The sequence below is a fragment of the Anser brachyrhynchus genome, assembly GCF_964034855.1.
Source record: "Anser brachyrhynchus genome assembly, chromosome: 4".
NCBI lineage: Eukaryota > Metazoa > Chordata > Aves > Anseriformes > Anatidae > Anser > Anser brachyrhynchus.
In genome coordinates this window covers 9,031,944-9,059,351 of record NC_137698.1, presented here as the reverse complement: position 1 = coordinate 9,059,351, position 27,408 = coordinate 9,031,944, and the positions used below count along the sequence as shown (strand labels likewise).

At 39.9% G+C, this 27,408-nt stretch overlaps 1 protein-coding gene and 1 long non-coding RNA gene across 17 annotated transcripts in view; one reads left to right on the top strand and one right to left on the bottom strand.

Moving 5' to 3' along the window:
- Positions 1-27,408, top strand: part of BMPR1B (bone morphogenetic protein receptor type 1B) — a 261,476-nt gene that overhangs the window by 232,379 nt on the left and 1,689 nt on the right. For all 16 annotated transcript variants that reach the window (XM_080591065.1, XM_080591072.1, XM_080591073.1 and 13 more), the window contains 8 exons: positions 8,945-9,047; positions 10,046-10,148; positions 15,883-15,979; positions 16,757-16,895; positions 21,476-21,668; positions 22,092-22,389; positions 24,591-24,766; positions 26,466-26,596. In XM_080591065.1, the coding sequence (XP_080447191.1) occupies positions 8,945-9,047; positions 10,046-10,148; positions 15,883-15,979; positions 16,757-16,895; positions 21,476-21,668; positions 22,092-22,389; positions 24,591-24,766; positions 26,466-26,596 (1,240 nt within the window). The remainder of the gene's footprint in view (positions 1-8,944; positions 9,048-10,045; positions 10,149-15,882; positions 15,980-16,756; positions 16,896-21,475; positions 21,669-22,091; positions 22,390-24,590; positions 24,767-26,465; positions 26,597-27,408) is intronic.
- Positions 44-3,183, bottom strand: LOC308194770. The gene is made up of 2 exons (XR_013950850.1): positions 3,074-3,183; positions 44-619 (listed from the first exon to the last, which is right to left on the bottom strand). It is a non-coding gene; the product is annotated as an uncharacterized lncRNA (long non-coding RNA).

Genomic DNA, 27,408 nt, shown 5'->3' with positions numbered 1-27,408 from the left:
CAGTCCCAAGTTGGATATTATGGTTCTTGTTTGAACAAATGAGTTGTTTATACCTGTCTAAAAGTTAGATTTTTTTTTAACCTAGATGCTAACTACACATCTATATTTTAATGTTAGGGTATTCACATCTTCCAAGTTTTGGATACTTGTATTAATTCTTTGCATATGAAAGGTAGAAGCTGGTCTTTAAGAGGTACATGCAGTTAATGAGATGGGACTTAATGGAGATACATTGATGCATCTGTAAATGCTTATAAATTTATAATCACTCTTCATGAAGCACCATTTATTATAAGAAACCAGCTCTTGATAGGCTTTTTATAACAGCTGAAAGGTCTCTTGTAGGCCCTCAAGCCTTTGTTTTTTCTTGCTTCCAACACAGAATAAAGGTCCTCTCTTCTGAGGTGAAATGTTAAGTATTTTCTTATAATAGCTGTATACTCTTCTGTTTGGTTTTATGCAGCAGTGTTTGGTTAGAGTAATACAGACTTTCATTTGGGTTGGAGTCTGCTTCCCTAGGGGTCAGAAGTCAGACTTTCCTGCCTCCCTGGGAGAGGCATGTCCAGCTGTGCAGTCCTGTCACTCTTGAAGGGTCAGCTCCGTATTATACTGACACTGCCTGCACCAGGAGAAGAAACCAAGAATATCTGCAGTTGGAGCATGCTGCTCTTTCCCACCCCCAAATAGGGTGCTCATGCAGCACATGCACTATTGCTGCTGAATGAGGGTAGTTGTCTACATGCATCTCATGCCAAATCAGGTGTTACTGTTTGCCTTTGAAGCAAGGTAGGGATGAGCACTTGATCTGTTTCAACTTTTTAATCTGCTTACTTAAAACAAGTAAAATATGAGATGTTCACCATCTGCTATCGTCTAGTAGAGTTGAGGGTCTGCAAGAAGCATCAGAGCAGGCCACAGGAAAAGCCAATTGGGTATGCAGTTATATCTGAGGTGAGACAGTCTAACACTGTCAGTATTGGCTAGCTCTTCACAGCAGCATGTTGAGATAGGTGGAGAAATGCCTGAGGTTGCTGAAGACTACATTGCTGTTGGGTTTTTGAGTGTTTTGTAGCCTTAGTTCTGCTCAGCCTCCATTTTCACACTGAAGTATATCAAAGTTCTTGTTGATAGCCATAAATACTACTTCCCTCTTTCTACCCTCTTCCTTCAAACCCATGCTCAATCTAAACATTGGACCTAACTGCTTTCACATGGCAGTCCGTTTAAAGAGTTGTAAAAACCCTCTGAGATACCAATTTGCAGATCCCCTGCAGTGTGAATCACCTGTTTCCTGTTCCTGCCCAGCCAGAGCCACTGCTTTCACACATGCTATCTTACGTGTAGTAAACAGCCAAGATGCAGATGACTTAACTCCATGAATTGGAAAACACAAGAGGATCCATGCTAAGGAACCCATTGAACAAGGTTTATACTTCAGCTGGGCAGGCCTGAGATTGCACATTGTTTCACAGACAGCACTTACATTATTATTATTATTTTTTTAATGTCAGCCAAAAGACACATTTCATCCAAACCTACTCCTTTATCCTATCCTGTGCTGTCACCTGAATGCTGCCCACCTTGCCCAACAAGATATGGTGTAATTGGTGAAGAGTTTAGAGAAATACAAGCCTAAAATTTTTAATTAATTGAAATTAAATACTTTCATGGTTTACCAGCAATACTCCTTTTCAGAATAGTAAAAATTGCTGTGGCTCCCCATACCTTGGGGTGAGAGCTATAGCAGGGTCAAAGGAAAATAGGCGCAGCATCCCTTGTTTTTCTTACATCTCCTTAACCTCTAGTCTAATATTTTACTTCTTCAATTCCCTATTATTTAGATGGAATTAAGGGTGAAAAATGTAAAGGGAACTTGTATCGAGGAGGGAGTTTTACATCTAACATTAGGAAAGTAATTTTTAGGTATCTGGTTAGCTGCTTGGGTTGAGACCAGCTTTCAAAAGATTTGACCAAGTCCGCTCAGATAAGCGGGGATTATTAGCTTCCCCTGTGTCGGGGATCATTATATTAGTCAGTCTGTAACTTTCCTGTTAGCCTGAATGACTATTGGCACAGTTTGAAAGCACTCAGGAATTCTCATTTAACATCACTATAAAGGCAACTTCACCATATTGAAGTTCAAGTAGTATTGATTGTGCTGTTTGTCTGAAGAATAAGTGAACTGTTCAGATTAAAAGTTATTGCATTAATTATCTTCCTCCCTCAGATGTAGTCACTAAAAGCTTTCTACATTTCACAAAAAATCAAATCCTCTCAGCATCTCTGTCAATCTGTTAAGACTTGAGCTGCACTTGGGTCTACAGGTCTTTCAGCTGCCTGAGCTCAGCAAAGCATCACGCTGTCCTTGCTGAAGCTCCCACTAAAGCAGGGAAGCTTTGTGTGCCCAGGAGCAAGGGGGAGCTCCTAGAGTTCAATGGGAGGGCATTTCCAGGTGTGCTTTAATTAAACTTCTCAGAATAAGAGGTATCCCTATCACAGTCACTGTTAGACAATTTCTTATTAGAAGCAGTCTGCCATCCCATCTGAAGGTTTTAGTCTGGGACCACAAATATTTATCTGTCAGGTTATAGAAGCTGACTGTAGCAGCAGTGTCTCGAGAGTTTATATAAAAATGAGGCCATCTGGTGGCCATTTGAAATCCTTTCTATAACTGTTTTTAGAAGTTTAAAGTCAATATTCTTGAGCCACAAGTGTATCAGATCCTTGAACAGCCTGCTGTGTTCCTGCATAGAATTCTGCTCTCTTTGTACTTCTACAGCTTAAGTGCAATAATACTTTAGGAAGCTATCAATAACACCACAGCTTCAAATTCATATTGTTTTCTATACAAACAGCAAATCAGTATCTTGTTTGAAGAATATGCTTTAAGGTGAGATAGTCCACAAGCACACCAAGTTCTAGAAGACCCATTACAGGGATAGTTCACCAAGAAGAGGGCTGGTGGCAGGGAGCAGTAAGGGGGCTGCTCTGCCTGGCGGACCAAGCCATGAGCAGAGGGTGATGCTAGGGCTAGCCATGCCCTCACCCACCATTACTCTTTCCCCAAGGGTACCTGAACGCAGCAGATGGCTTGGGGTCCCTTGATGGCCATAGCAAGTGGTCAGCCAGCTCCAGGCAGGAACAGTAGTAGATAGGGCTGGAAATGGGCATTCTTGTACTATATAGCTTGGACCTGAGCTTAAATAGAGCTCCTGAGCAGGGGCATGGGCAGGGGGTGGGGGGAGTCCCAAGTGGGGCCACTCAGGGTAATTAAAGCTCATTAGTGCACTCAGGGCCCTGATTATTAAAATTTTTGTAGAGTTCGCAGTCCTCTGTTTGAAGGGTATGTTAACCTGCTGCAGTGTGTTGAAACTTTATTCTTCTTTGAGAACATCTGTATAATTCATAAAAGGCTTTCAATAAAGACGCTCAAAGCTGCTTTGAAGACAACCAGGGCCTCGTTTCACTGTTCCATTTCAAGTTTTGCATGTACAAAATGAGCACATGCGCAGTTGTGTCTAATCATAATTAATTGCATATTTTTAAAAGTAGTGTTAGATTTAATTGGTTATGACTGTAATGGGTTTGCAATAAAGACAGAGGCTGATTAGGTACCTAGTTGTATTCTTTTTCCGTTCACAAATAAATGCTGACAGTTTTAGAGATCAGGCTGACAGGGTTTAATTTCTTATGGTTTCTGCCCGACTGTGTCTTGAGGTAGCTTTGGTTATCTAATGCAATAAAATAATTAAGCTGCTTTTCCAGCATTACCAGAGATGATAATTCACCTGACTGATTTTATTTTCGTTCTCATTTTCTCCAGATGATGGGATTGAATTTTCATTGTAATTTGGTGTGTAGAGGTATGAAGATTTCAATAGTGGGCCAAAACACTGAGTTCAAGCCCTCTTTCTTTTACTCGGCTTTAATTTTTAGGGTAAAGTTGTACCCTTTCTAATAAAGGAACCATGATGAGATGATGCCTTTCAATTTTATTCCATTTAACTTTATTTTTTAATGTAAGCCTTTATATAGGGCTGCATAGGAGGCAGTTAAGCCCACTTTGATGGTTAAAAATAAAAAACAAAAGTCAACGAATTCTCGTAAGCTCCACACTTTCCTCTGACAGGGCCATATGTCTTATACGTGACTCAGCAGGTGACTTCTCCCCAAGTGCTTAAACTTAAAGGCCAAATCTCCATCCCACGCTTTCCAGCCGTGCTGCAGAAATTACTTGTTTTTAGTTTTGCTCAGGGGTTGCCCATACAGGTTTTTAATATATACCTTATGCTAAATAGTAATACAAGTCCAGTCTCCCTGTACTGAGACCTGTTGTATTATTCTCCAATATATATTTTTTTTTACCATGTGGGACTACTTTGGTGTTATTCTGCTGGAATACCTAAGACTTCCCTTGAGTATCACATTTACTTGAACCAAGAAAACATTCCAAAATAGCATATATCCATGTTAAGGCTGCCCTAGCATTAAAAAAGAAGCTAAGTCATACAAATTCAACCACAATGTAGACAAAAAGAATTGGGCTGTGTTTAAATGTTGGGAGGCAAAAGAAACAAATAAAAAGAAACGGGAAAAGTAATAGAGGAAAATGAGTAGCTTTATTTTGAATGTTTCCTTCTTAATAGTTGTCACATCTACTGAAATGGATTTTGCGCATAAACCAAAGGTGCTGGCGAACTTACAGAGGTACCCATGCTTGGTGCTACTGACACACCCCAAGTTATGCTGCCAGTTCTGTAGACCTGTCAAGTCTCATATACTCATCACGAAGCCTGGAAAGCTTCCTGGGCTGTCAACCTCTTAGTAGGTTGGCATTGTGGCTTGTGTTCTGCATTGTGACCCTGCATGTCAAGGAAAACAGCTTGATCTGAATTGTGATTTAGTAGGGCAATGCAAGACACATCCACTGGGCTGGGCTGGGCCTCAGTCCTGGGAGAATAGTATGGGCAGGTAGTTTAGAGATATATTGACTGATAGACCTACATGAGATATAGTATATATGAAAAGATGCTCTGCTGGGATGTGTTGGGTACACTCTGTTCTCTGTCTGTAGCATCATAGGGTCATCACTGAACACCATTACAATGAACTTTATTGTAGTGGCTTCGGTGCGATGCCAAAAGGTGCCACTCATGGCAGAGCGTGGTAGGACAGGCAGCACCATCTTGAAGACTACTGGGGCCAGAAATTTCGTCCTGCTCTAAGCCAACTTCTTTGCTTTGTTACATCTGCATGTCTCTCCTTGCCTTCAGAGTAGCTGTGCAAACACGTGAAGGTGCATCTGGCTCGACAACTGTGCAATGCTCTTCTCACTTGGTTTCATGTTACTTCCCTGATGCACAGCCACTAGCTGTATTATTTTTTTCCTGGCAAATTAGCCTGTATTGAACACATTTACAAGGGCTCTTTGTTTTCTGGACAGTATCCAGAGACAATGTTTTGATAAATTTGGCTTTCATTGTCTTCCTTAAGTGAAGGATGTGACAAAACATGTGAATTAGATGCAGATTAGGAGTCAGACAGTTTTTGAGTTAGGTTATTTCAGCCAACCTTTACAGAAGTATATGAACTTCCCAGTTTCTGGAGAAAAAATAATTTAACATTTTTTAATCATCTTTTAAAAACAATGCAGAAATTTGTCGTGTTGTTTTGGATGGAAATGAAAAGACAGTGTAATTCTTTCTGATATCAAAACCAGGAACATAAAGAGGAAGGGTGGACAAAAATAACAACACCCATATGGACTCAATTGCAAATAAAATTAAAGATAAGGAATCTTTTCATCAGGTTATTTAACCCATCTGCTTGCTATAGGCACTGAATGAAGGAACAATGTTGTTTTTCCAAGCTATATATTGCCATACCTGGCTGTGTCACACATACAGAGAGCAGGACAGGAAATCGTCAGCAGTCAAGTTTTGGTAGCTAAGGTATTGCATCTTCTGTGAGAAATGGCTGTTGGCCAGTAAGGACATCTGCATGAGCAGCTGCGGAGCTGTTGGCCTCTGTTCCTCTCTTCTAACATTTAGTAAAGGTCTAAGTTAAGATCGCTTCTTTCATTTGGGTAATCTGTAATTGTAGCAGCACCTTCTACATCAGTGTCTGCCAGTGTTTCTGTTATAAGCTCCCTCTATTTTCCTGGCATGTGTCTTGGCTGTAAAAATTCACTCTTGGCTGTAAAAATTGGCTCTTGGCAAATACGTGACATACCAAATCTGTGCTTATTAGTGATCACATCCAACATGTATTTAATCGCTCTCCTGCATCATACCCCAATAAGATAATGCTGTGGTGGAGGAGGATAGCGGATGTGTACCTGGATGTATTCAATAACCTCAGGTTGAATTCATTCTTTACTCAGCAATCACAGATTCTCAGTCAAATTTCACAAAATTCAGATTACACAGTGTAAGAAAATAATAATTCTGCATGGGGAAAAAAAAAAAAAAAAGCTAGGAAGTAGAGAATAGATTTTTATTATTGCTTTGTACATGTCAGCCATGCACCTATGTTTCTGTTTGTGCTGTCACCAAAATAAACATAAAATTAGAGATGATACAGACTTAGCAGAATTATTTCTAACTTGTTAGAATAGTAAACCCACTTTCATTTCTACCACGGGCAAGTATGAGGTAAGGCAGTCAATAAAACAGCAGGGGTGCTCTGTGCACTCTCCATGCAGTGTGTAGTTCGTTTGACAGCCTATGAAGCAGAAGAGCTTGGGGTGGGAAGGCAGGTAAGAGAGACTTCTTTCTTTTCAGAAAAGTCACCTCTACCTCTTGCTCAAATGAGAAATCTTCAATAAAATAAAGAATTCTCATGTTGCATGAACACTTTTTATTTTTTTGTTCTTAGAGGTAGAAACAACTTGTACCAATATTTATTCTGCTCAGCATTGCTATTTTAATTGTCTCATGCTGTCTGTCATTACTCTATTGTTGTCTGTAAAGAATGTGGTTTACCCTTATTGTTGGAGCTGTATAACTTTTCCATTTTGCTCTATCCAATCTAATTTTGTTTGTCTTTTTAAATCTGGAGTAAAATTGTCAGAGGGACTAAAGTGCTTGAGGATCCTAATTCCAATTTTCTGAAATGAGCTAAGTATCAGAGTCCCCTGGCAAGGAAGAAAAAGTGAAATAAAACTGCTGACTTTCCCACTTCTTTTTTCAAACAATTTGACTTTTTCTTCCACCGCTTTCTTTCGGTGAACTGAACATTTTATTTATTTATTTATTTATTTTGCTGTGGACTGCTAGCTGTGGAGTTCATTTTTGTGTTTCACTTGATTGCAATTTATTGTTTTGTTGCTCTGTCCCCTGGGTTAAACTTACTCATTACTTTGAATCAAAGGCACCATGCAAACAAATAAAATCTAATCTAATCTAATCTAATATTCTACTCTAATGGATTCCTTACAGTCTCTCTTCTTGGCAATCCTATCATTCCTATCTTAAGCTTCAGCAATGAAATCAAGGTGGCTGTTGCCCAGAAGGGTTGCTGTCTCCTTTGCCTTGCTCGTATGCACAGTGTCGGAGAAAGGTAGAAGTCCTCACTCGCTTCTCTGAGAAAGCAATTTGTAACGTACAGCTGGTTACTTTTCAAATCCAGAAGTCAATAACCAGTGATAAATTATGATTTGAAGTAATAAGCTTACTGTGGCTAGACCCTGCACCACTAATATAAAAATACGCCACAGCAAATGTTTGACATGATCCTTTCCAGCATATGTCTATCTGTAGCTAATACTTACAAATTGTGTTTATCTATCCAAAGTGTAACAGCTCCTCTCGATTCCTACATCTTCACTGCCTTTTCTGTTGCTGCTCTGTAAGACTGCCCTTTCCTTCTTGCAAGGAGCAAATCACCTGAAATTTTGTTGTGCTTAAATTTTCTAATCCTTTTTTCTTTTTATTTCCTTTTTTTAACTGAGTTTGTTTCTTCTCCTCGGAAAAATACTCATTGAGCATAATAGCCGGTCTTCTTTTCCTGGGAAAACAAGGGAGTAATTTATTTTTATGTGACTTAAATGCCTTGGATTAAAGAGTTCTTTTTTTATTATTATTATTATTTTTGGATCCTCTTCCTGCAAATCAGTCAATTTGTGTTTCTCGCACACGTTACATACCTTCCCCCCCCCAGCCCCCCCAGTGCTTAGAAATTAATGTATAGCAACCTCAGTAAAATGCAGCCCCCCTTTCCTGCCCTCCTCTTGCTTTCCATAGCATGGAGGCATTTGACCTTCATAAAGGAAGGACATTTATCACCAGCACCATCTAGCCATCTGTTAGTATACTTGTCCTTTGTGGTGCATGGTCATGTAAACAGGAGCATTATGGATCACTTCAGGCTTATAACCCAAGTAAACAGTTATGAAGGGTGTTGATGATAACTCAAGGACTCATACACACGAGTGTTGCAGTCTGTAGTATGGCTAAAACAGGAATCACAAATCACTCTTAATAATATTTTATGCTGAGTAACTCAAAAATGTTTCTCTCTCCAGGTCCCTGCCTTGCCTTGCTCCCACGCACAGGGCAGACCTGCGAGCACTGACACTCGTGTTTATGCAGGTCTCCAAAGCCTTCATACTCTAATGGCTGCAGGCATTTACAGAGAATTAAGATGTTTGTTAACGGGGTTTGTAGCTGTGAAATGTTGGAAAGGTAAGTATGTTGGCGGTGATCCGCAGTGCTGTCAGCTGTCCTGCGCTGTAACAACAGGTTACTGTGGGTGTCTGAGTCTGCCAGCCTGCCCTTCTCCACAAGTGCAGTAGTGCTTCAGCTCTTTATATTTCACGATACTGTTAGAGGAAATACATTGTTAATGGCAGATTTTCCTTGCGAGGAAAAATGATGAAGTTTGTATTTAGCAGCACATTTTACACTTCAGAACCTTTTCATGATTCTTTCTTCCCAATCCTCAGCACTGATGGCTACTGCTTCACCATAATAGAAGAAGATGAGTCCGGTGGACATTTAGTCACCAAGGGATGTCTAGGATTAGAGGGCTCGGACTTCCAGTGTCGGGTAAGAAAGCTTCAATTGCCTAGGTATTGCTTGGCTTTTTGATGGCTTTCAGTTGAAGTGCAGTCAACAGACATTACTATGGCTGTGCTTTACACTTCCGTTAATTTGGCAGAAATTTGCTCCGCATCAATTGCTGAGGGGATTGCATTTACATCCCAGAATGGTTTATGGTGGTGGCATTTTAGCTGCTCTTTACAATAACTTAAGTTTTTGTTTTTATCACTGCTGTTTTGAGCAATACCATTGCTCAGAGGAAGTTTGAATTTAGAGAAAAGCAGTCTAATTCTTCAAGTCTCCGTGGTAAGGTTAGTCAGGATATTATTTATGGACCACAGCAACCTTTATGTCTTACATGCAGTTCCGGTTGTCTTTGGGATTTCTGATGCTGGAAATTCACTTTAAGTCCACGATGCCCTGTTTGAGAGCAAGTCTTGCAGGGGGACTGGAAAGGGGTACAGGCAGTGGAACAAGGTGGATCTGAAGTGTTTAACTTTCCCAAAGTTGACCTTAAATGGTTTGACATGAGTACAGGAACAATCTAGCCACAGCTGAATCATGGTCAGTGAAAGGTGTTTTGCCCAGCTTCCCATGAGAGCAGAAGCGGCACATAAATGAGTCCACACAGCAGTTCAGCAATTCCTGTGTTACTCTAGCTAAACTATTTTTACAATATACTAAGTTATTTTTATAATATAATTCAAACCGATGTGCATAGGAGACTTTCAGATTTCTGTCTTGCACCATTAGTCACAACAGATCCCTTTTGCAGCACTAGGGCACCAACAGAAACATGTAAGGGGTGAATTTATCTCTTAATTATTTATATGAAGGCTTTTTAGTTCCACTTGGTGGCACGTATCCTTATGCCACACAGCCTAGAAAGCTGTAATACTCTGCAAACCAGCTACCAAGCACATCTTTCTCTCCAGTGCCAGAATGATGGTGTCTATTTACAACACAGGTAATTACATGGCATTCTATGAAACTGTGTATTTCAGGACACCCCTATTCCTCACCAAAGAAGATCTATTGAATGTTGCACAGGCCAAGATTACTGTAACAAACATCTTCACCCAACTCTGCCACCGCTGAAAAATCGAGGTAAGGGGAAAGTACAACCAGTCCCCAAATGATCTTTTCCTGCTGCTGTCTTAGGAAGAAACAAAGCCAAAACCAAAGCACCCCCCTCCATGTGCACGTGATTAGGGAGATGAACCTCATTAAAAATTGTAGCTGAATTTCTTGAGGTGGAGAGCAGTGCCTTGACCTGTAATTTCTGATTCTTGCTATTACTCATGTTGCACACATGCAATGAGCACCATGTGCATTAGGGTCACACAATATTGTCATAGACCCGCTGACTGTCAGTGGTCATCCCGAAAACTGAGGTTACTTGTGGCAGAGGATGGCTCTTGCTCTGTATGTTTTTAGCCTGATAACAAAATTGATTCCTGAATCCTCTATCTGTTCATAACTTCACACACATCTGGGATGAGATCTCTAGGAGTTAATCAGACATTTCAAGGTAACTGAAGTCCATTAAGCTTTTCTTATTTAAAGGATCTGATAACCCAACACGAGGACAATACGTAGTCACTAAAGTGGAATTTCTGCTTGAAAAAAATGTAGCTTAAAATAAAACAAAGTGAGAAGTCATGCAAAGACTTTTTTTTTTTTAATTTGTTATTAAGAACAAATGGAAGTATGCGAACTTCAAATAGATTCTGGGGCAAGCCTAAGGTTGTAGTTTTTTTGTTTGGTTGTTTTTTTTTTCTTGTTGTTCTGTTTAAACATTACTTTCTAAATGTTGGTAAAACTGCTTTGGGTGGATGTTGCATGATCCATTTTACAAAATATTCTTTGGTAAGTGTAACATTCCTTCATGATAAATTCTTGGCATTGGCAAAAATGGCCAAGCTTTTTGTTGGTCAGCATTGAGTTTAGTCTGGAGATTCAGTTCAAGGTTGCAGGAGAATTTGTAATCGTAGCATTCTGAGTTGGAAATCCAAATTGGTGTGCAGATGCATTCTTAATTATGCAAGCAGCAAATACTTGCACAAATTCATGCTCAGAGGAAGCCTTCTCTTATATAAGCTGTTCCCTTCATGCCTATGAAATTCTGCACAGATGGGCTGCAGAATAAGGCCTGTGGAGGGTAGTATGTAAATATTTCACTCTTTACTAGCAAGCCATTAAGTCAGTGAAACCTCGTAAAATTTTGACTTCGAACGTAAGAGTTATGTACTATATATATATATTTATTATTTTTTTTTTCGTTTAAAAAATACCTTTGGACTGAGAGAGAAGCTCCGCAAGGAAGTTGGTATTTGTTCACACTTACTTAGTGTATCAATAAATATCATTTCAGTTTGGAAGACAATTTCTTCTTGTTTCTGACTGAGTTGTTTCTGTGTTGAATTACTTAAAAATACTGAACCAGTGCCTAACGCTAGACATCTGCCTTATTAAGATTTTAGATATTTGGCTATACCACTTGCTGCTTATACAGAAAACAGTAAAACAACCTTTTGCTAGTGGCAGAAGTTGTTTGGATCAGAATTGGCTTCGCTTTGTGTGTATATGGGGTAAATAAAGCATTGTTTGAGCTCAGTGGTGGCAGACCCATTAAATAGCAGAGGGAATATTTGTTGAAGGAATAATTTCATAGAGTTGGAACAGGATTCTAGCTGCTTTATATTGCATATTGTCTGCTTTATCATGACAAAGAAAAGGCAATGTGTTCACTCAACATACTCTGAAGATTTTTGTTTGAGGTAAGCTGTGCACTACTGGTTTGCTGATAGTATGTCGTGGAAATATATTTCAGAAATTGCTTCGTTAGATGTGGCTGAACAGGGCTGAAGACAGCAGCTTTATTAAAGCCTTAATCAAGTATGTCATTCTTAGTGTCAGACTTGTTTTAATTTGCCATTGCTCAATTCTAGTTTTAAAGCTCGGAGAAAAGTCATAGCTGGAATTGCAGGATGCTCAGTGCAGCCATGTACAAATACTGTGTGCCCACTGTTGCCAGTGTTCAGTACTATGACTGTGATCATTGTGTCCTCTGAAAACATTTAGATTTGTCTATAATTGAGTGAGAGTTGTTAGACCTGTCCATCAAATTTAACATAGGCTAGAAGTACAAGAAAGAGAAGATTAACCTAAAAACAAGCTTCTAGGAACAACCTCCTGACCTCCAGGATTCCGTGAAAAATATGTATGTTACTCAGCATTTAAAAAACAAACAGAAATTTGGCTTCTGAACTTACATCCAAGGTCATATCTCATGGGAAACACAGCCTAGGGAGATCGTCCAGCTGCAGGTCAGAGGTTGTTGAACTGCAAATTAACCCGCACACCAAGGTAACATCTACAAAGGCAAGCAGCTTATGTCCTGAAAGTGCTTTTCCAGACCTGGCATGTGCTGAAAGGCAGTTTTATCCTCTCCCCATGAAAAGAAAGGAGGACTGTGCGCATGAGGGTGGGAACTGGAAGAGTTAACACTGGTCAAAGTAAGGTTTTCTTATGCAAGACAGAAGAAGGTAACAACAGCTGACTTTATGTCTGAGCCCATCTCAGTACAGAACTAGCAGGATAAAATACCCCAGAGATAACATGAAATCCTCGTCCCAGCTGTGTGTGTGTGTTGTTAAGGAAATGAGAATCATAGCTGGGTTTGATATAACACCTCTGCTTTAAACAATAAAAGATATTCCTGGAAATCCCAGCAAAAGTGCAGGCTGAGACCAGTCGAAAGGAGAAATATATCTTTACTGATTTAGAGCCTATATAAGTAGAAGTGGTGGTGCCACCGTGTCTGGCTCCCTGCCTGTAGAGCCAGTGATGAATGGGCAAGGGAACGATTGGAGGAACAACGGGGTTTGATGTGTGCATACAGTCTCCACGCCTCAGATTTCACTGCAGTTTTTACTCGGATAATCTTAACATTGGGAGCTGGGGGGGTACTGGGGAGGGAGGGGAACCTTTGATATGCTGACTTCTCTCTTCAACCTGCTGTGTGGCATCTCAGTGCATGCATCAGCAGTGCCCTGCGGATGGCGAAGTGGGGTGAATGAGAGGTGGAAAGGGGAGAAATCATGGCAAAATGACTGATTGGCAGGCTGTGTTACTGAAGATCCTCCTTTTGTCACCACCTCCTCTCCCCTTTTGTGCCAATCACTACTGACACCTGCACACATCCCTGTTTTCTTACAACCTAAAACTGGTACGTGCTGCGTGCTGGGCTTTGCTGTTACGTACGAGTGGTAGGTACATGAGGAAGCTTCCTGAACCTACTGATTTTTTGTTTTGTGCTCCCCTCGCCACGCTCCTGGTCATAGCTCACTGCTGCCTCCTTGGAAGCTGCTGCTTATTCTCATAACCACACTTCTTGCAATGTTGCAGTTGCCAAGGAACATACAAATAAAGAGCACAGCATCAGACTTCTTAAAGAGCAGAGCATGTCCGTCACCCACTCCCTGGTACCTATCCCAGTGATGAAGTGGACTCATGGCTGAGCCGCTCTGTCCCTCTGCCTGGAGGTGATCCCAGGTGCCTAAAACAGTGCAGAGGAAGGGGTATTTGTCCTGCTGCTCCCTGGGGAGCAGCGTGATCTGGAGGAGGAGAGAGGAGATGGTCTCCAGCAGCACCAACCTGTCCCAGTTCAGCAGTGAGGTGCACAGGGAGCCATCACCTACAGCCACACCGACACCTTCCTTCATGTCTTGCCTGCTTTCCTGGCACTTGCTTCGTACAACTCCATACTGAAAAATTCTGCAGTGTTGGTCTCAAGTTTGTTTAAGAGCTAAACAGCACTTCCAAAATGCCTTCTGGCCTTGGGGAAGATCAAACCACATTTGTTAAGCTGTCAGAATGGGAGAAGCCCATTAGAAACATCGGGCACAGTGTTTGGATCATTTTAAATTATCATAATGTGATTAAGATCTGGCATTTTATCATCCCTCTCCCAAATGTACATACTCAGCCACACACAGGCAGCATGAACTGCACTGGCACATCTCAAGTTCTGGTAGTGCAGTGCTACCACTCCACACAGCTCTGTAAACCCCTGTTTATCCTCTTCTCAGCTGATGGGCTGCAACATCTTGAACTGTTACAAACCACACATTTTAGAGGGAAATACCTGGCAGACCAAGGGTGCTTAGAGCACAAAATAGAGCCTTTAGTCCTCCTCAGCAGCCCTCGCCTTCAGAGGAGAGGGCTGGATTTCCCCAGTGGGCTCTCAGTTTCGGCTTGCAGCACGCTCTGAGTGCCAGGCCAGGTAGAAATCTGCCACTGCAGGGGGAATGGTGGGCTCCAGTGTTTTCCTGATAGACATCGTGTCAGCGTCCCCTTTCAAAGGCACTGGCCGTGGCTTGAGTGTTTACATTGTTAATGCTCTGGGAGCAGGTTAAAACACGACCAGTGTGATCAAAAGGTGCGCTGGGAGGTAATCTCTGTTTGTAGCAGGGAGGCAAAGGGAAGAAATAGTTTGGGGGCAAAAACAGAGGGAGAAACTGGATCTTGAAAATAAAAGAGCCTGACAGTAAACTAAGAGTCCCTTAGGAATCTCCTTGTCTCATTACCCTTGTAAATCAGAAATGCGATAGCGCTATTCCAGGATAAGTAGACGAGGATAGGTTTCTTGCATTTTACGTTGTGTTTGGCATTAGCATGGAAGATGCAAGAAGCCATGGTGTAGCTGGAATTGCTTCAGGAAACTTATACCTCATTTGCAATATTCCAGATAGCAACTTTGGGAGAGTGGTGTGTGTGTGTGTACATGCTAAAATGTAATTTTGAGACTTCAGAGGCTTTGAAGTAAAGTAGAGCTGGATATCTTTGTTCTTCAGCAGGGGTGCATGGATGAAGGTCAGATGCGTTTACCTGAGTACAGAATACAAATTTAGGGATTAATGGTACACTTTAAAACACAGTAATAGTCTTCCATGCAAAGATTGACTGAAACATCTTAGTAGATTTTGTGCAGTGACGTTTCCTCAAATTATTTTACATGGTTCAGCTTCAAAGTGTTTTACAGAGTAACTGCTGCAAGGGTAGTTTTGCCCCCAGTATAAGACTTGCTGGCATACAGAGCTGCTGTGGAATGAATGGGGGAAAAATTACCGCTTAAGTGTTTAAAATGGGATCAGAGAGATGGATTATTCTGCGGTGATGGAAACCCATCTTCAAGGCCTCTCGTAACTTGCATTCTCAGGGGGTGGATGGTCTGTTCTGTTTCCTTGCTAGGATAAAGGCGATTATTCATTTGTTATATTAACTGTTTGATAGGACACTAGTTAATAAGAGTGATTTAAGATAGAGGCAGTAATTTTTGCATGTCCTTGCTGATCGCGTGGGTTAAGATACAGAGCGAGACGTCCTGGTTTGCTTTCCGTAATTGATTTTTCATTCGGAGCCAAACAGGGCACTGCAAATGCAAATGCATGCTTTGCTGGAGTGAGGCCTGCACCATCACATAGGCTCCTGAGGGTGCCGCTTCTGCCCTGTTCAGTGAGGGGAAGTGCACACAAAACCCCAATGAAATCCAAGGGCGTCTTGCACAGTGCTGGAGTAGCATCATAGAATTACAGAATCACAAAATGGTTTGGGTTGAAAAAGACCTTAATGATCATGTAGCACCAACCCCCCCTGCCATGGGCCTCCCACCAGACCACGTTGCCCAAAGCCCCATCCAACTTGACCTTGAACACTTCTAGGGATTGGGTATCCACAACTTCAACAATCTTGTGCTCGGTGTGTGTGTCTTTTGATACTGACTTTGCATCCAAATTTTCCCACTCCTTTCCCTCTGCTGTTCTGCTTTCAACCACAGACTTTGCTGAAGGAAACATTCACCACAAGGCTCTGCTGATCTCGGTGACTGTCTGCAGTATACTTCTGGTGCTTATCATCATATTCTGCTACTTCAGGTAAATAATCAATACTTTACCAGCTAGTTAGCATTCTTCCCAACTTTTATCTTTTTATAGACTCAGGAATTTGGAAACTTTTAGATGGACCTTAGGAAAAAAATGAAAGCTGTAATTTTTTGATGAGGAAAAAATGTGTTCACATTTGTCACAGGCATACCTGTGTGATATATTTCATATATAATCCTTCACTCAACATCCTTAAAAGCCTTTCAGGTTGAAGCACAACCTTTACTGAAGGTGAGAAAGCCACAGGACAAAGTTTGTACAGGACAAATAAAACTAGCGCTTCTCAATATGTTTATGTGTTGAGGAACTGGTCATAAAAAGAGGGGGGTACAGGAATGTAAGTATGTCTAGAACGTTACCATAATCTACACACATTATGTTTAAATAATTCCTTGAAATTTTTAAATACTCATGGATCCCATGACCTTATCTGCTTTTGTTTCTAAAAGCCCCACTGCAGGCAATATGATAAAATTGGATATTTACTTGGTCTATGTATTAAACTTATTTAAGTTTCTGAAAGAAAAGCACCTGGTTGCTTGGAAACTTGTAGTAGATTGCACAGTTTTTGAGTTTTATACTTAGAATTTTGATGATGAAAACAGTTTGCTAGAAATAAAACTGGAAATATCACTCAGTGAGTCCAGCATATTCTTTAGGGAAGCTGAGGAAGCCAACGAGAAGCACACGTGGAGAATAATTCTCATTACTCATTGTCCCTGTGTTCGTTGTATTCAAAGCTAATTTCAGTGTCCTACAAAATGGCAGGTACAAACGGCAAGAGGCGAGGCCTCGCTACAGCATTGGGCTGGAGCAGGATGAGACTTACATTCCCCCTGGAGAGTCCCTGAAGGATTTGATTGAGCAGTCTCAGAGCTCAGGCAGTGGCTCCGGGCTCCCTCTCCTGGTAAGGAAGCAATATTATTTGAATGTCAGTCTCAAAGGCAAAAAGTAGAAGACAAAATGTTGCACAAGAAATGATACTTGTGTCTGAAAGGAGGCAATGTGTCATTGGTTATTGTTTCTTTTTTATTATTATTTTATTTATTTTCTCCCAGAATTGACAATGATTTAATCTTTAGAATGAAGATTTTTTTTTTCTATGTAGACTAAGCCAAAAAGTTTTTGTTTTATTTTTCTTCCCATAAATTCATCTCAATTCTTAATTTAGATACCATAGGGAAAATAGAGACCAATAAAGCCCACAAAATTTATCAGGATTTATCCCAGTGCAAAGGACAGCGTCTGGCCTGCAGTCTTATTTTCTCGCTTTTTATGTGCAACACACAATAGCATTTCCAACACTGACATGTAGGCTTTATGTGAAAGGAACTGCAATTCATCAGACACGGAACCTTTTTATGTGCAGACTTCACTTTGCATTCAGAAGTTAAGAGCAAATTATTTTTCCTTGTACTGAGGTAATCTCAAAGGTTGAAGGCATGGGGATGGAGTGTACTTTATCATTATTTCTGAACTGACTCCAAGATGACTGAACCCCCTGAGCTCACATGCTGAAAAGGCAGTGGTTTTACATTCTGTAGCAAAACAGTTCTGTTCAACACTTTGTCTTCTTGAGGGCCGTCGTTGCTTTTTAGCACTTAAAAAAAAAAAAAAAAAAGACATGAATTAGATTTCATTTTCATTTTTTCATGAATTATATGTATCCCCCCTCCTCCCCCCCCCCCCACCCCTTTCTACCAAACCTGTTAGTTTGTAGTGAACCTATTCTGCTGATGGTGTCCAGTTTCCAAGTACTATCTATCTGTGGTTATTTTTGCCCTCAGATCTTATTTTTTACACCCTAAAGAGAAAATAAATGGGAAGCTTTGTAATTCCTTGAAATGAGGAAACAGGCTGAGTGGCTGGCTAAAAGTTCAGTTTGCTCTAGCAGGAGTAAGAACTTATAGCCTCATTTTAGACAAGTGCTAATTTCTTTTGAAATCCAATTTTGTGACAATTAACATAGCTGTTGAAGAAAAAAGCCAAGCTGACAAGTGGACATTGTGAATGGTTCTGAGCATGGAAAAGGCATGGTCTTTTTTCTCCTTTGAGAGAAACTCCATTATTTACATTTAGGCTTTAAGAAAGCTCTGTCATACCCCGTACCTACATCCCTTTAGCAGCCAAGGACAGGGATGGATCATGCTTATGATGAGGAGCCATTTGTAATGAGAGCGTCCAATTTATTTAACTGTGGGGGGCTCTTAATATTTTTATTTTGCTTTTTGCATGCCTTCCACATCAAGGTCTTGGTCTGTGCTTGGTGCTCCTGAGATGGTTGAAGATGGGACCTGTGGTCTTACTAGTGTCCCTAGCTCTCTCCCTGCCTATGAAAGTGTATACATTTTCTCCAGACTTTCCCTTTAAATTGTGATTTTCTGTGGAAGAGAAGAAAAACGAGAGCTATAATGAATCTTGCACATGGTAATAAATGTTAGCTGCATTTCCCAGACAGCTACAACCACTACAGGCTCACTGGAAATGCACGGATTAATACCTCTGGGCCCATGCCTTGAAATAAGTGGATAGAAAGTGCCTGGCAATAATGCTCTAGACTTTATTGTGAAAGAATTTGTTTTCAACTGCTTTATTTCTTATTCAAAGAATGAAACATCCAAATTTATTATTTCAGAAAAGCAAGCTGCAAATTTATTACAAAACGTTAGGTTATGATAAACAGTAATGTCTTCCTTCTGTGCAGAGCATTTATTCCAATGAGTGCAGATATTACACCAAAACCAAGCATTAACCAAGATTTTATCAATAGTTTGACATTCAGGAAACATTCTTTTTCCTGGGCTGTTTGTACCTCTGACAGAAAAGTTTGCTGCAGGTCAAATGCTGCCAATCAAATTTTAAACAGGGTGAAAAAACATGAAATTTTAAATAAAAAGCTTTGAGCCAACAGGCTGGGGTGCACAATCAAGTCTGTGTGAGCAAGCAGAACCCTACTGCCCAACACAGCAAGATGTTTATGCAAAACTAATGCTCCAGTGAATCCACATGTAAAATCAAGGAAGGAAATTAGATGCTGCGAAAGTAAAGGAGAGAGAATTTTTTCAGTGGTGTGTATGAAGAGTTTGCAGATTTACAGAGTTCGGTCCCTACCTTTTCATGTATTTTTTTTATAATTCCTCTTCCAATGAATTTTTCTTTTCAGTAGACTGCACCCCAGTCTTAGGAATAAACTTCTCTGTTCAAAATATTGAAGTTACAAAAGATTCACTTGTCTAAATCTTCATCTGCATTAGCTGGAGACATTTAGCTGAAGATCAGAAAAATGGAATGCAGAAAGTAAAATAGTTGGTACTTGGGTTGATTCCAGTCAAGGAGAGAAAACATAGGGACATGTAATTTTACCTGACCTGTCATGAAACTCCAGCAACAAAATAAAATTTAGAAATAAATTAAAAAACAAAAACACAACACTAAATAATTTGCATGAACACATCATTCAGCATACTTGTAGAATCAGTTCATCCAACAATTTTGGTTAACCAGTTTGTTCTAAAAATCAAATCAGATTCAAGAAAGGGCTAAATTCCTTAAAATAATATAAATAGGTCACAGTAAATCGTTTGACCAGTTCTAGCAAGAGAAAACCAGGTTAAGGCCTTCACATAGTATTCTGCCGCCTGAAAACCCATAACAGAAATGTGTTTTTCATTTTCTTAATGTAATTTAATGAGAAACTTTTCATCATTAAGTATTGTAATTTCATGTACTTTATAATGCCATTACATATATTTGCACAAATTAAGTTATTTGATATAACTGCATTATTGTTCAGGATGCATTTTTAACATGGGCAGAATAGAAAGCAACAATGCTAAAATAACATTACACAATGCTAAAGCAAAATTCCAGTGTAATATAACTATTGTTCGATCACTATATGAGAATATAAAAGAGAATAAATCAACTTAAAAAATTCAGGCTGATCTCTGTTCTTGGCTTTCAATGATGTTAATCAAAAATAATGGCACTGCAGCCACCATCTTGGAAGACTAATAATACGTAGCAGGGCTGAAAAAATGGGATTCTGTTTAAATTGAAACAGAAGAAAGATGGAACTTTTGAAATAGCTTTGCATAAATGCCATTGCATATTTTTCTTCTTTAAAATGTCTAATATGAAAACCAGTAATTTATTTACAAAACAAATGGTAATAGACCTTACCTAATAGCTTCTGAATTTGGCTTTGGACGTGCATTCATACTGCAGGGTGATTGTGGCAGTCCTGCTCTGCACTACCAAACTGATAGTCTCACTGGTCCTCCCAGGCATAATGAAGGAAGTAAATTATTTTTAAATCAGGATTTGATCGTTCTTGTCATCCAGGGTTGCAAAAATATTTGGGGTTATATTAAATGAGTATGATTTCATAGGGATTCAGACAGTGCAGACTTGGTGCAATAAGCCACTCAAGAGTTGTTTATGGCTGATTTTACCAATAACATGGGCCAGATGAGAAACCCTAGGGAAAAGAAAAAAAAAAAAAAAAGAAAAAGAAAAAAAAATTGCACCAGAGTCTATAACATTATTTTCTTTCAACATTCTGTAAAATCCTACCAATCCAAAAAATCTTAGTTGTGGAGGGAAACATCTTAATGTCCTATTATACTAGGGTGAGGCTGAGTCAACCATGAACACCCGTGGGTTGTGTTGCAGCATCTACCTTAGATTTTCGTCTATGAACTTTTAGAAATATGTGCTCTTCAGAAATGCTGCAATCCTATTTTAATCTCTGTTTGTCCAAGGTGTTTTGTAGTCTTAAATGTTCGCTAAGTGTAGATTCAGCCCACCTGCTACATGTAGTCTGCATTCTTACGAAAGGTACCTCTGCAATGCTGCTGAATTCTGCTAGAGCTGCACAAATGCTTTGATTTTAGTGTCAGTTCATAGTACAGCCACATGAAAAAAAAATGATACAAAGACTAGAAGGTGCATATTTAAAGCTGCACTTCCATATCTTTGGGAATATCAATTCTTACTTTCTATTCCTATGAAATTATTATATTTATTAAAATGAATGTAGGCACGTGGATCCTAACTGTGTAAGCAATGGCTGTGGTTCCTAACACCAAGTGAATATTTTGAAATTATTAGGCATGGGGTTTTCAAGGAAGGTGATAGGAAGATGCTCACAGTAGTTTTGGTGCTGCTCTGGAAGATAGGAGTTTTGGAACTGCTCTGGGCTCTTCTTGAGTCCCAGCCTTGAGTCTTAAAGGTGTTGAGTATGTAAGCCTTTGGAATTAGGATGGAATTCTTCACAGGGACAGGAATGACCACAATAGTGCTGTACCTTGGAGCAAAATGAGGAGCATCTGTATGGCAAAGCTTTTGCTGAAATCCGTTCTTCAGTGGCTGAGTACTCCCAGTCCCATTAGGCTTGCTGTGCAGAGAGGATACAAAGAAGGACGGAGATAAATGCAAAAAATATCTGCAGAGTGAATTCTCACTGTGTGTCTTGGCATTTTACAGGTTCAAAGAACCATAGCAAAACAGATTCAGATGGTGAAACAGATTGGGAAAGGTCGCTATGGGGAAGTCTGGATGGGAAAGTGGCGTGGTGAAAAGGTAGCTGTCAAAGTGTTTTTTACCACGGAGGAGGCCAGCTGGTTCAGAGAAACAGAAATCTACCAAACTGTCCTGATGAGGCATGAAAATATTCTTGGTGAGTGAAATATTAAAGATCATTATTAGATAGTGCCAGCTTTCTTAAGTTTAATAACTTTGTATTTGTTGTTGTCTTACACGCTTTCTTATGTTCTTTGTTACCTGCTGTGCTCTGCAGTTAGTCTCCCTGTACTTTTGGAAAGGAAAATGTTTGAAAGATTCCTGTGCAGGTAAAAAAATAATGGGGATGGGAGATACTGCTCCAAAAATCACACATCTGGCTCTGCTACCTGTATCTGAGTATACAGGCTTTCTGAAAATATGTTAAAGGCTAAAGGTGAGACATAGTTACATGTAAGTAACATAAAAGAAGTTAAATGAATTGTTAAAATAAAAGTGTTGAAGTGGCTGAGAGTTCTGGCTCCTGGGTAGTCAAAAATCACCTTGAGAAATGTTAATTTGCATTTTTTTTTTTTTTCAGGATTCATTGCTGCAGACATTAAAGGTACAGGCTCTTGGACCCAACTGTACCTCATCACTGATTATCATGAGAATGGCTCCCTTTATGATTATCTAAAATCTACCACCTTGGACACAAAAGCCATGCTAAAACTGGCTTATTCCTCCGTTAGTGGCTTGTGCCACCTACATACGGAGATCTTCAGTACGCAAGGCAAACCAGCTATTGCCCACCGTGACCTAAAAAGTAAGAATATCTTGGTGAAAAAGAACGGAACCTGCTGTATAGCAGATTTGGGACTGGCCGTTAAATTTATTAGGTGAGTAGAGCTAAGCAGGGTGATGGAAAGTTGGTTAATCAGCCTCACGCTGGTTGTGTTGTTCTGTGTGTGAGTGTGCACGTTTGAGCAAGCACCCAAAGCATGCCTACATTGCCTTCACACTGTGCTCACCCATACATAAGATGGGGCTACCTATGTAGATGTTGCATAAACACAGAATGCAGATGTAGAAATAGTCACTTTCTAATTATTGAGCGCATTGTTTGCATCTGTGCATATGGTTAGTTTTCATCACTGAATGCTCAATATCAACCTGAATATTAGTATTACCCCGTGCTAAAAGGATGTAGCACAAACAGGTTGAATTGACATCAATAAACTTGTCGCTGAAGCTTTCAGCTTGTCTGGTTTCTAAATAATTCACTCACAACTTATAGGGAATAATACTAATCATTTGCACATGTTACTAATTGGGATTTATTGAAAAGCTCCCCATTTGGGCTGTGTTTTGTTTCATTTCCGACAAATCAAATTGCTGAGGTACAGATTTGATTTTTGAAATGGCTTTTAAATTTGATTTAAAAAAAATGGTTATGTGTCTAAATAACTTAGAAGGACCATACAAGTAGGACTTACTCACTCCTGGGATTCATAAAGAAGTCATTCTGATCTGACAGCTGGTTGCTCTGTTCAGGAGCTTGAGCTCTCAGCACTGGTCCTGGTGGAGATGTGTGTTACAAATTCTCTGATTTTTCTGAGCACAGAAATGTGGCCTTAGGCTGAAGGTTTCCATTTCAGAGGTCAGCTTTGAAAGTGTGGGTTCCCTTAAGTATATGTGTATAAAAAAAAGCCGTACAAATCTTGAACTGAAATTATTCAGAGTGTAAGTAGAGTTTTACGTGCTCTTCTCACTAGTGACTTATCTACCAGGTTTCTTGAGACCTCTCATTTATGAAGCTGACCTTTCTTTAGGAGATGAGAAAGGAACAATTTTACTTTGGGGAGCAGGGGCCTAGAAAACAACAAGTTGGAAATACACCATTTGCTGTAAAAGTTTCAGGGAAGAAATTCACCCTTTGCAGGCGTACTTTGCCTAAGAAATGCAGAGTAGCACACTGTTTAGGTATGAACTGAAAAGTAGGAATGACCAGTGTCATTATTACAGTGTCTCTGTAAAAGAAGTTGAAATAAATATTTCTCATTATCTGAATGGAATTTACTTTGCATAGCATGTTTTCATACAGAATTCTTGCTTAAAGAGCATTTCACAGGCAATGATCAGAAACAGAAAAGAAGTAGGTGAAAGGGATGTGCTATACTGAAAATAACAAATTTAGTAAAGTTCTTTGCATTTATCATTTTATTCAAAATATTGCAAGGCAGTGCAGGTCACTAGATTTATGTAAAGTTTTTTGACGTATACACAAATGCCAACAGCACGTGTATGATTTAATGTAGCTGACTGGATGTACCTCACACTTGGCTTTTTTTATCATTTTCATACTTGTAGGTGAAGAAAATTATGGCAGTCACGTGATTATTCTCTTGAGATTTTGTGATATTCGTCACGTTTAAAAGATTTCAGTTTTGAAGTTTTGAACTGAAAAAGATTTCAGTTTTGAACGTATGTCAGATACACGTTTACTCCTCTGGTCAGTGTGTGAGATATGACACCTTTGGTTACTTTTTTTTTTACGCAATCCCATCTGTGTGTTTGTACTTCTTGATGTGTAAAGGCTGGGAAAGATCAAACATAATGCACACATGAAACATAGTTAGCCTCATCTTCCTTGCAAATCTGATTTGCGTTAGCTAAACGATACTGCCTGGGCTATTTAGTGTCCTCCATTAATTGCTAAGACTGAAGCATTACGTGGTGGAGTATGTTAAGAAAATAGCATTTAATGAAGATTTGATTGTTATCACCAGCATTAGAGTTCAGTCTAATGCTAATGAAATCTCACAAATGTTACAGCATCCCTGTTGAGTTTTATCTCTATCGTGGTTCTGCATTTGGATGCTTAATACAGCCTCAGGCAAGTCAGCCTTTTAGGAAGGGTCGAGTTCGCACTAGGAGGCTTTCTTTGTAAGAATTGTTCCATTAAGATTATACACTACTTTTGACCTTGTTTGAGAGTGAATGTGGTTTGAATTTACTACTTCTCCCATCTAAATTGCTTTCTTTTCAAGCCACTTTATTGCATGTTTGATGCCTTTTTTTTTTCTTCTTTTTATTTTAGTGATACAAACGAGGTAGACATACCTCCAAACACCCGTGTAGGAACAAAACGCTATATGCCTCCTGAGGTGCTGGATGAAAGCTTGAATAGAAATCACTTTCAGTCGTACATCATGGCTGATATGTACAGTTTTGGACTCATCCTTTGGGAGGTAGCCAGGAGATGTGTGTCAGGAGGTAAACAGCAAAAATACCTTTTTAATAGCTGGGAGGCCACTTTTCACTGTGTCACTGAAACCCACAATTTGTTCATAAGCCCAAATCTTTCATTACATCCTTTTCTCTGGGTCATTATTTTTGCTGTAATAAACATACGTGGATAATCCATGCAGGTAACTCGTAATTTCTCTTTTCTCATTGAAACTTACTTTAAAGCATCAGTCAGTGCTATTTCAACAGCAGAGATGTATAGTGTATTTTAATGGCTTGTTTGAAGGCAGAAGATGCCTGCACTGCAGAAGGAATTTGGAACTTATTTTGGTGTTTTTTGTTTTTTTTTTTTTCTGAAGGCAGCACATTTTTGCTGGGCTGGGAGCATTCAGCTATTTTAGCAGAAAGAACAAAATAATTTCTTCTTTTTGTTAGAGTTAAATATAAGAAGACAAACAAGTTGGGGGTATGCAGTGACACTGTTTAAATAAATAATTATTTACAAAAACAAGTAGAAAGAAGCAGGTACCAGTCATGTGTCTCATTTCTTTCTGGTACCAGGCATTCAAGTGCGGGGAGAGCAATGATAAAGCGATGCAGCCAGCTGCAGGGCTGGGGCAAAGATCTGTTCTTATCTGCATAGGCTGTGTGCGCTTTCTTGCACATATCGCTCAGCGCAGCACAAAAATGATGGTTGTTATTACCTCTATTTTGCCACTGAGGAAAGGTAAATGCAGAGAAATGACCTGGCAGCAGTTACATACCAGATTGGTGGCAAGCAAAGAGAAGAGCATGTCTCTCGGGTTTGTGCTACCTTCACCAGGCTTTATTGATTTTTAAAGCCTGCAGTACTGTGCTGAATGCTTGCTCTGGGCTTACCCTAGAGGAGCTGAATTTCACTGGTGAGCGAAGTGATCCCTGTGTTTACACATTGGTAACGTATATTGCAGTGATGCTGTGTAAATTCTGTAATGCCATCGTCTTCATTACTGTGCAGAAAGAACGCCTTGCCATTTTCTGAAAAGGCAGATAGTTAATATATACCAGGCCCACTGATATGAGGGAAACCTAACTCAGGGTTTACTATCTTCCTAATTACTCTGATATGGGCCCATTGCTAAAAAAAAATGTTCTTTTTTTATGGTAACTTATTGGAGATTGCTAGACTGGACAGCAGTGACACAAAAGAGTCTCACTTGGCAAGTAACTAATGATTACATTGGAGCTTGGCTGTAGTGTAAACTTCCAGGGCAGCAAAGTCCTTTTTGGAAATGCATCTAATTGTTAAACAGTAAGGATATTTTCTCAGCATATTACACCCTATGCTATCTTTGATGTAACTCCAAGAAAATTCATTTCAGGAGAAGGGATGGCTGGAATCAGAGGGAGCAGTAGGTGAATAATGGGTATGCAGGGTGTCTCTGGCTGCGGGGTATGCACGCCCTGCCGCCCTACACTGGACAAGAATGGCAAAGGATCAGAAAATAAGCTTCCTCTCCAGCAAAGCCATGAGCTAGTATGCTCTATGGCTGCTCACTGCAGTATGTTCATGAAACTCAAATAGTAAAGGCCAAAACTGAATGAGAATTAAAGCAAAGTAGACAAAGCTGGCTGCATGGCAGAGGACAACACTTTATGGTCCACGTGATTAAAAAAAAAAAGAAAAGGGAAGAGGATAGTGGAAAATGTCTTCTATAAGTGATTTGCATCTGCTTGTTTCTTTCAGGAATAGTTGAAGAATACCAGCTTCCATACCATGACCTTGTGCCCAGCGACCCCTCCTATGAGGACATGCGGGAGATAGTGTGCATCAAGAGACTGCGCCCTTCATTTCCCAACAGATGGAGCAGTGATGAGGTACCATCCCCTTTAAAACACAGCCTGGGCTTTAATACTCAACTTGTTCTGGGCCTGAATTTGTGACAGCTTTAGTCAGAATGAGCGAGATTGACCTAATTGTGTGTCATTTTGAGTGAGGAGGAACTTCAGCACTGATGCAACAGGGCTTGGGAAGGAGACCAATGTTCTCAGCCATCCCCATTGAAACTGCAGGTGTTGAGAGCCCCAAGGGCTGTTGCCTGTGGTATTTGTGAGCAGGTTTTTTTGTTTGCTAATAGTTCACATAATGATAGCAGGCTGTACTTAGACCTTTCTAGTCACTCTGTTTTCGTCTAGCACTCTAGTTTTGCTTTCTGCTCTCAACATTAATAACATTAAATCGGTAGCTAGCCAAAAAATTTGCAAGAGAAATTATTTTATAGTGGAGTGCACTGGGGGTGTACGTGGTATACTGGCAGCAACTTCAGTGTGTGCTGATGTATTGGATGTGATTCCAACCTTGTTTCCTTTTTTTTTTTTTTTTTAAAGAAATAAATTTCTTCTGTCTAGTTGAAATGAAGTGAGCATACGGCTTTTCTGTGATCACAGGTGTGCAGACTTGGAAACGCGATTTTGCCATGATTTTACATTAACATTAGCACTTGATATTGCAGTTCATTATTAAGGTATTGATATGCAATGAAAGCACTGCATCCAGGCTCCACAGAAGAGCAGCCCTTTCATCTTAGAGAAACAACACTCATGTACCTCTTCACATTGTAGCGTACAGGCCTACAGATGCAGCCTTTCAGAAGAGATGTCGGAATGCCAAAGAATGCTTTCCAAAGTCA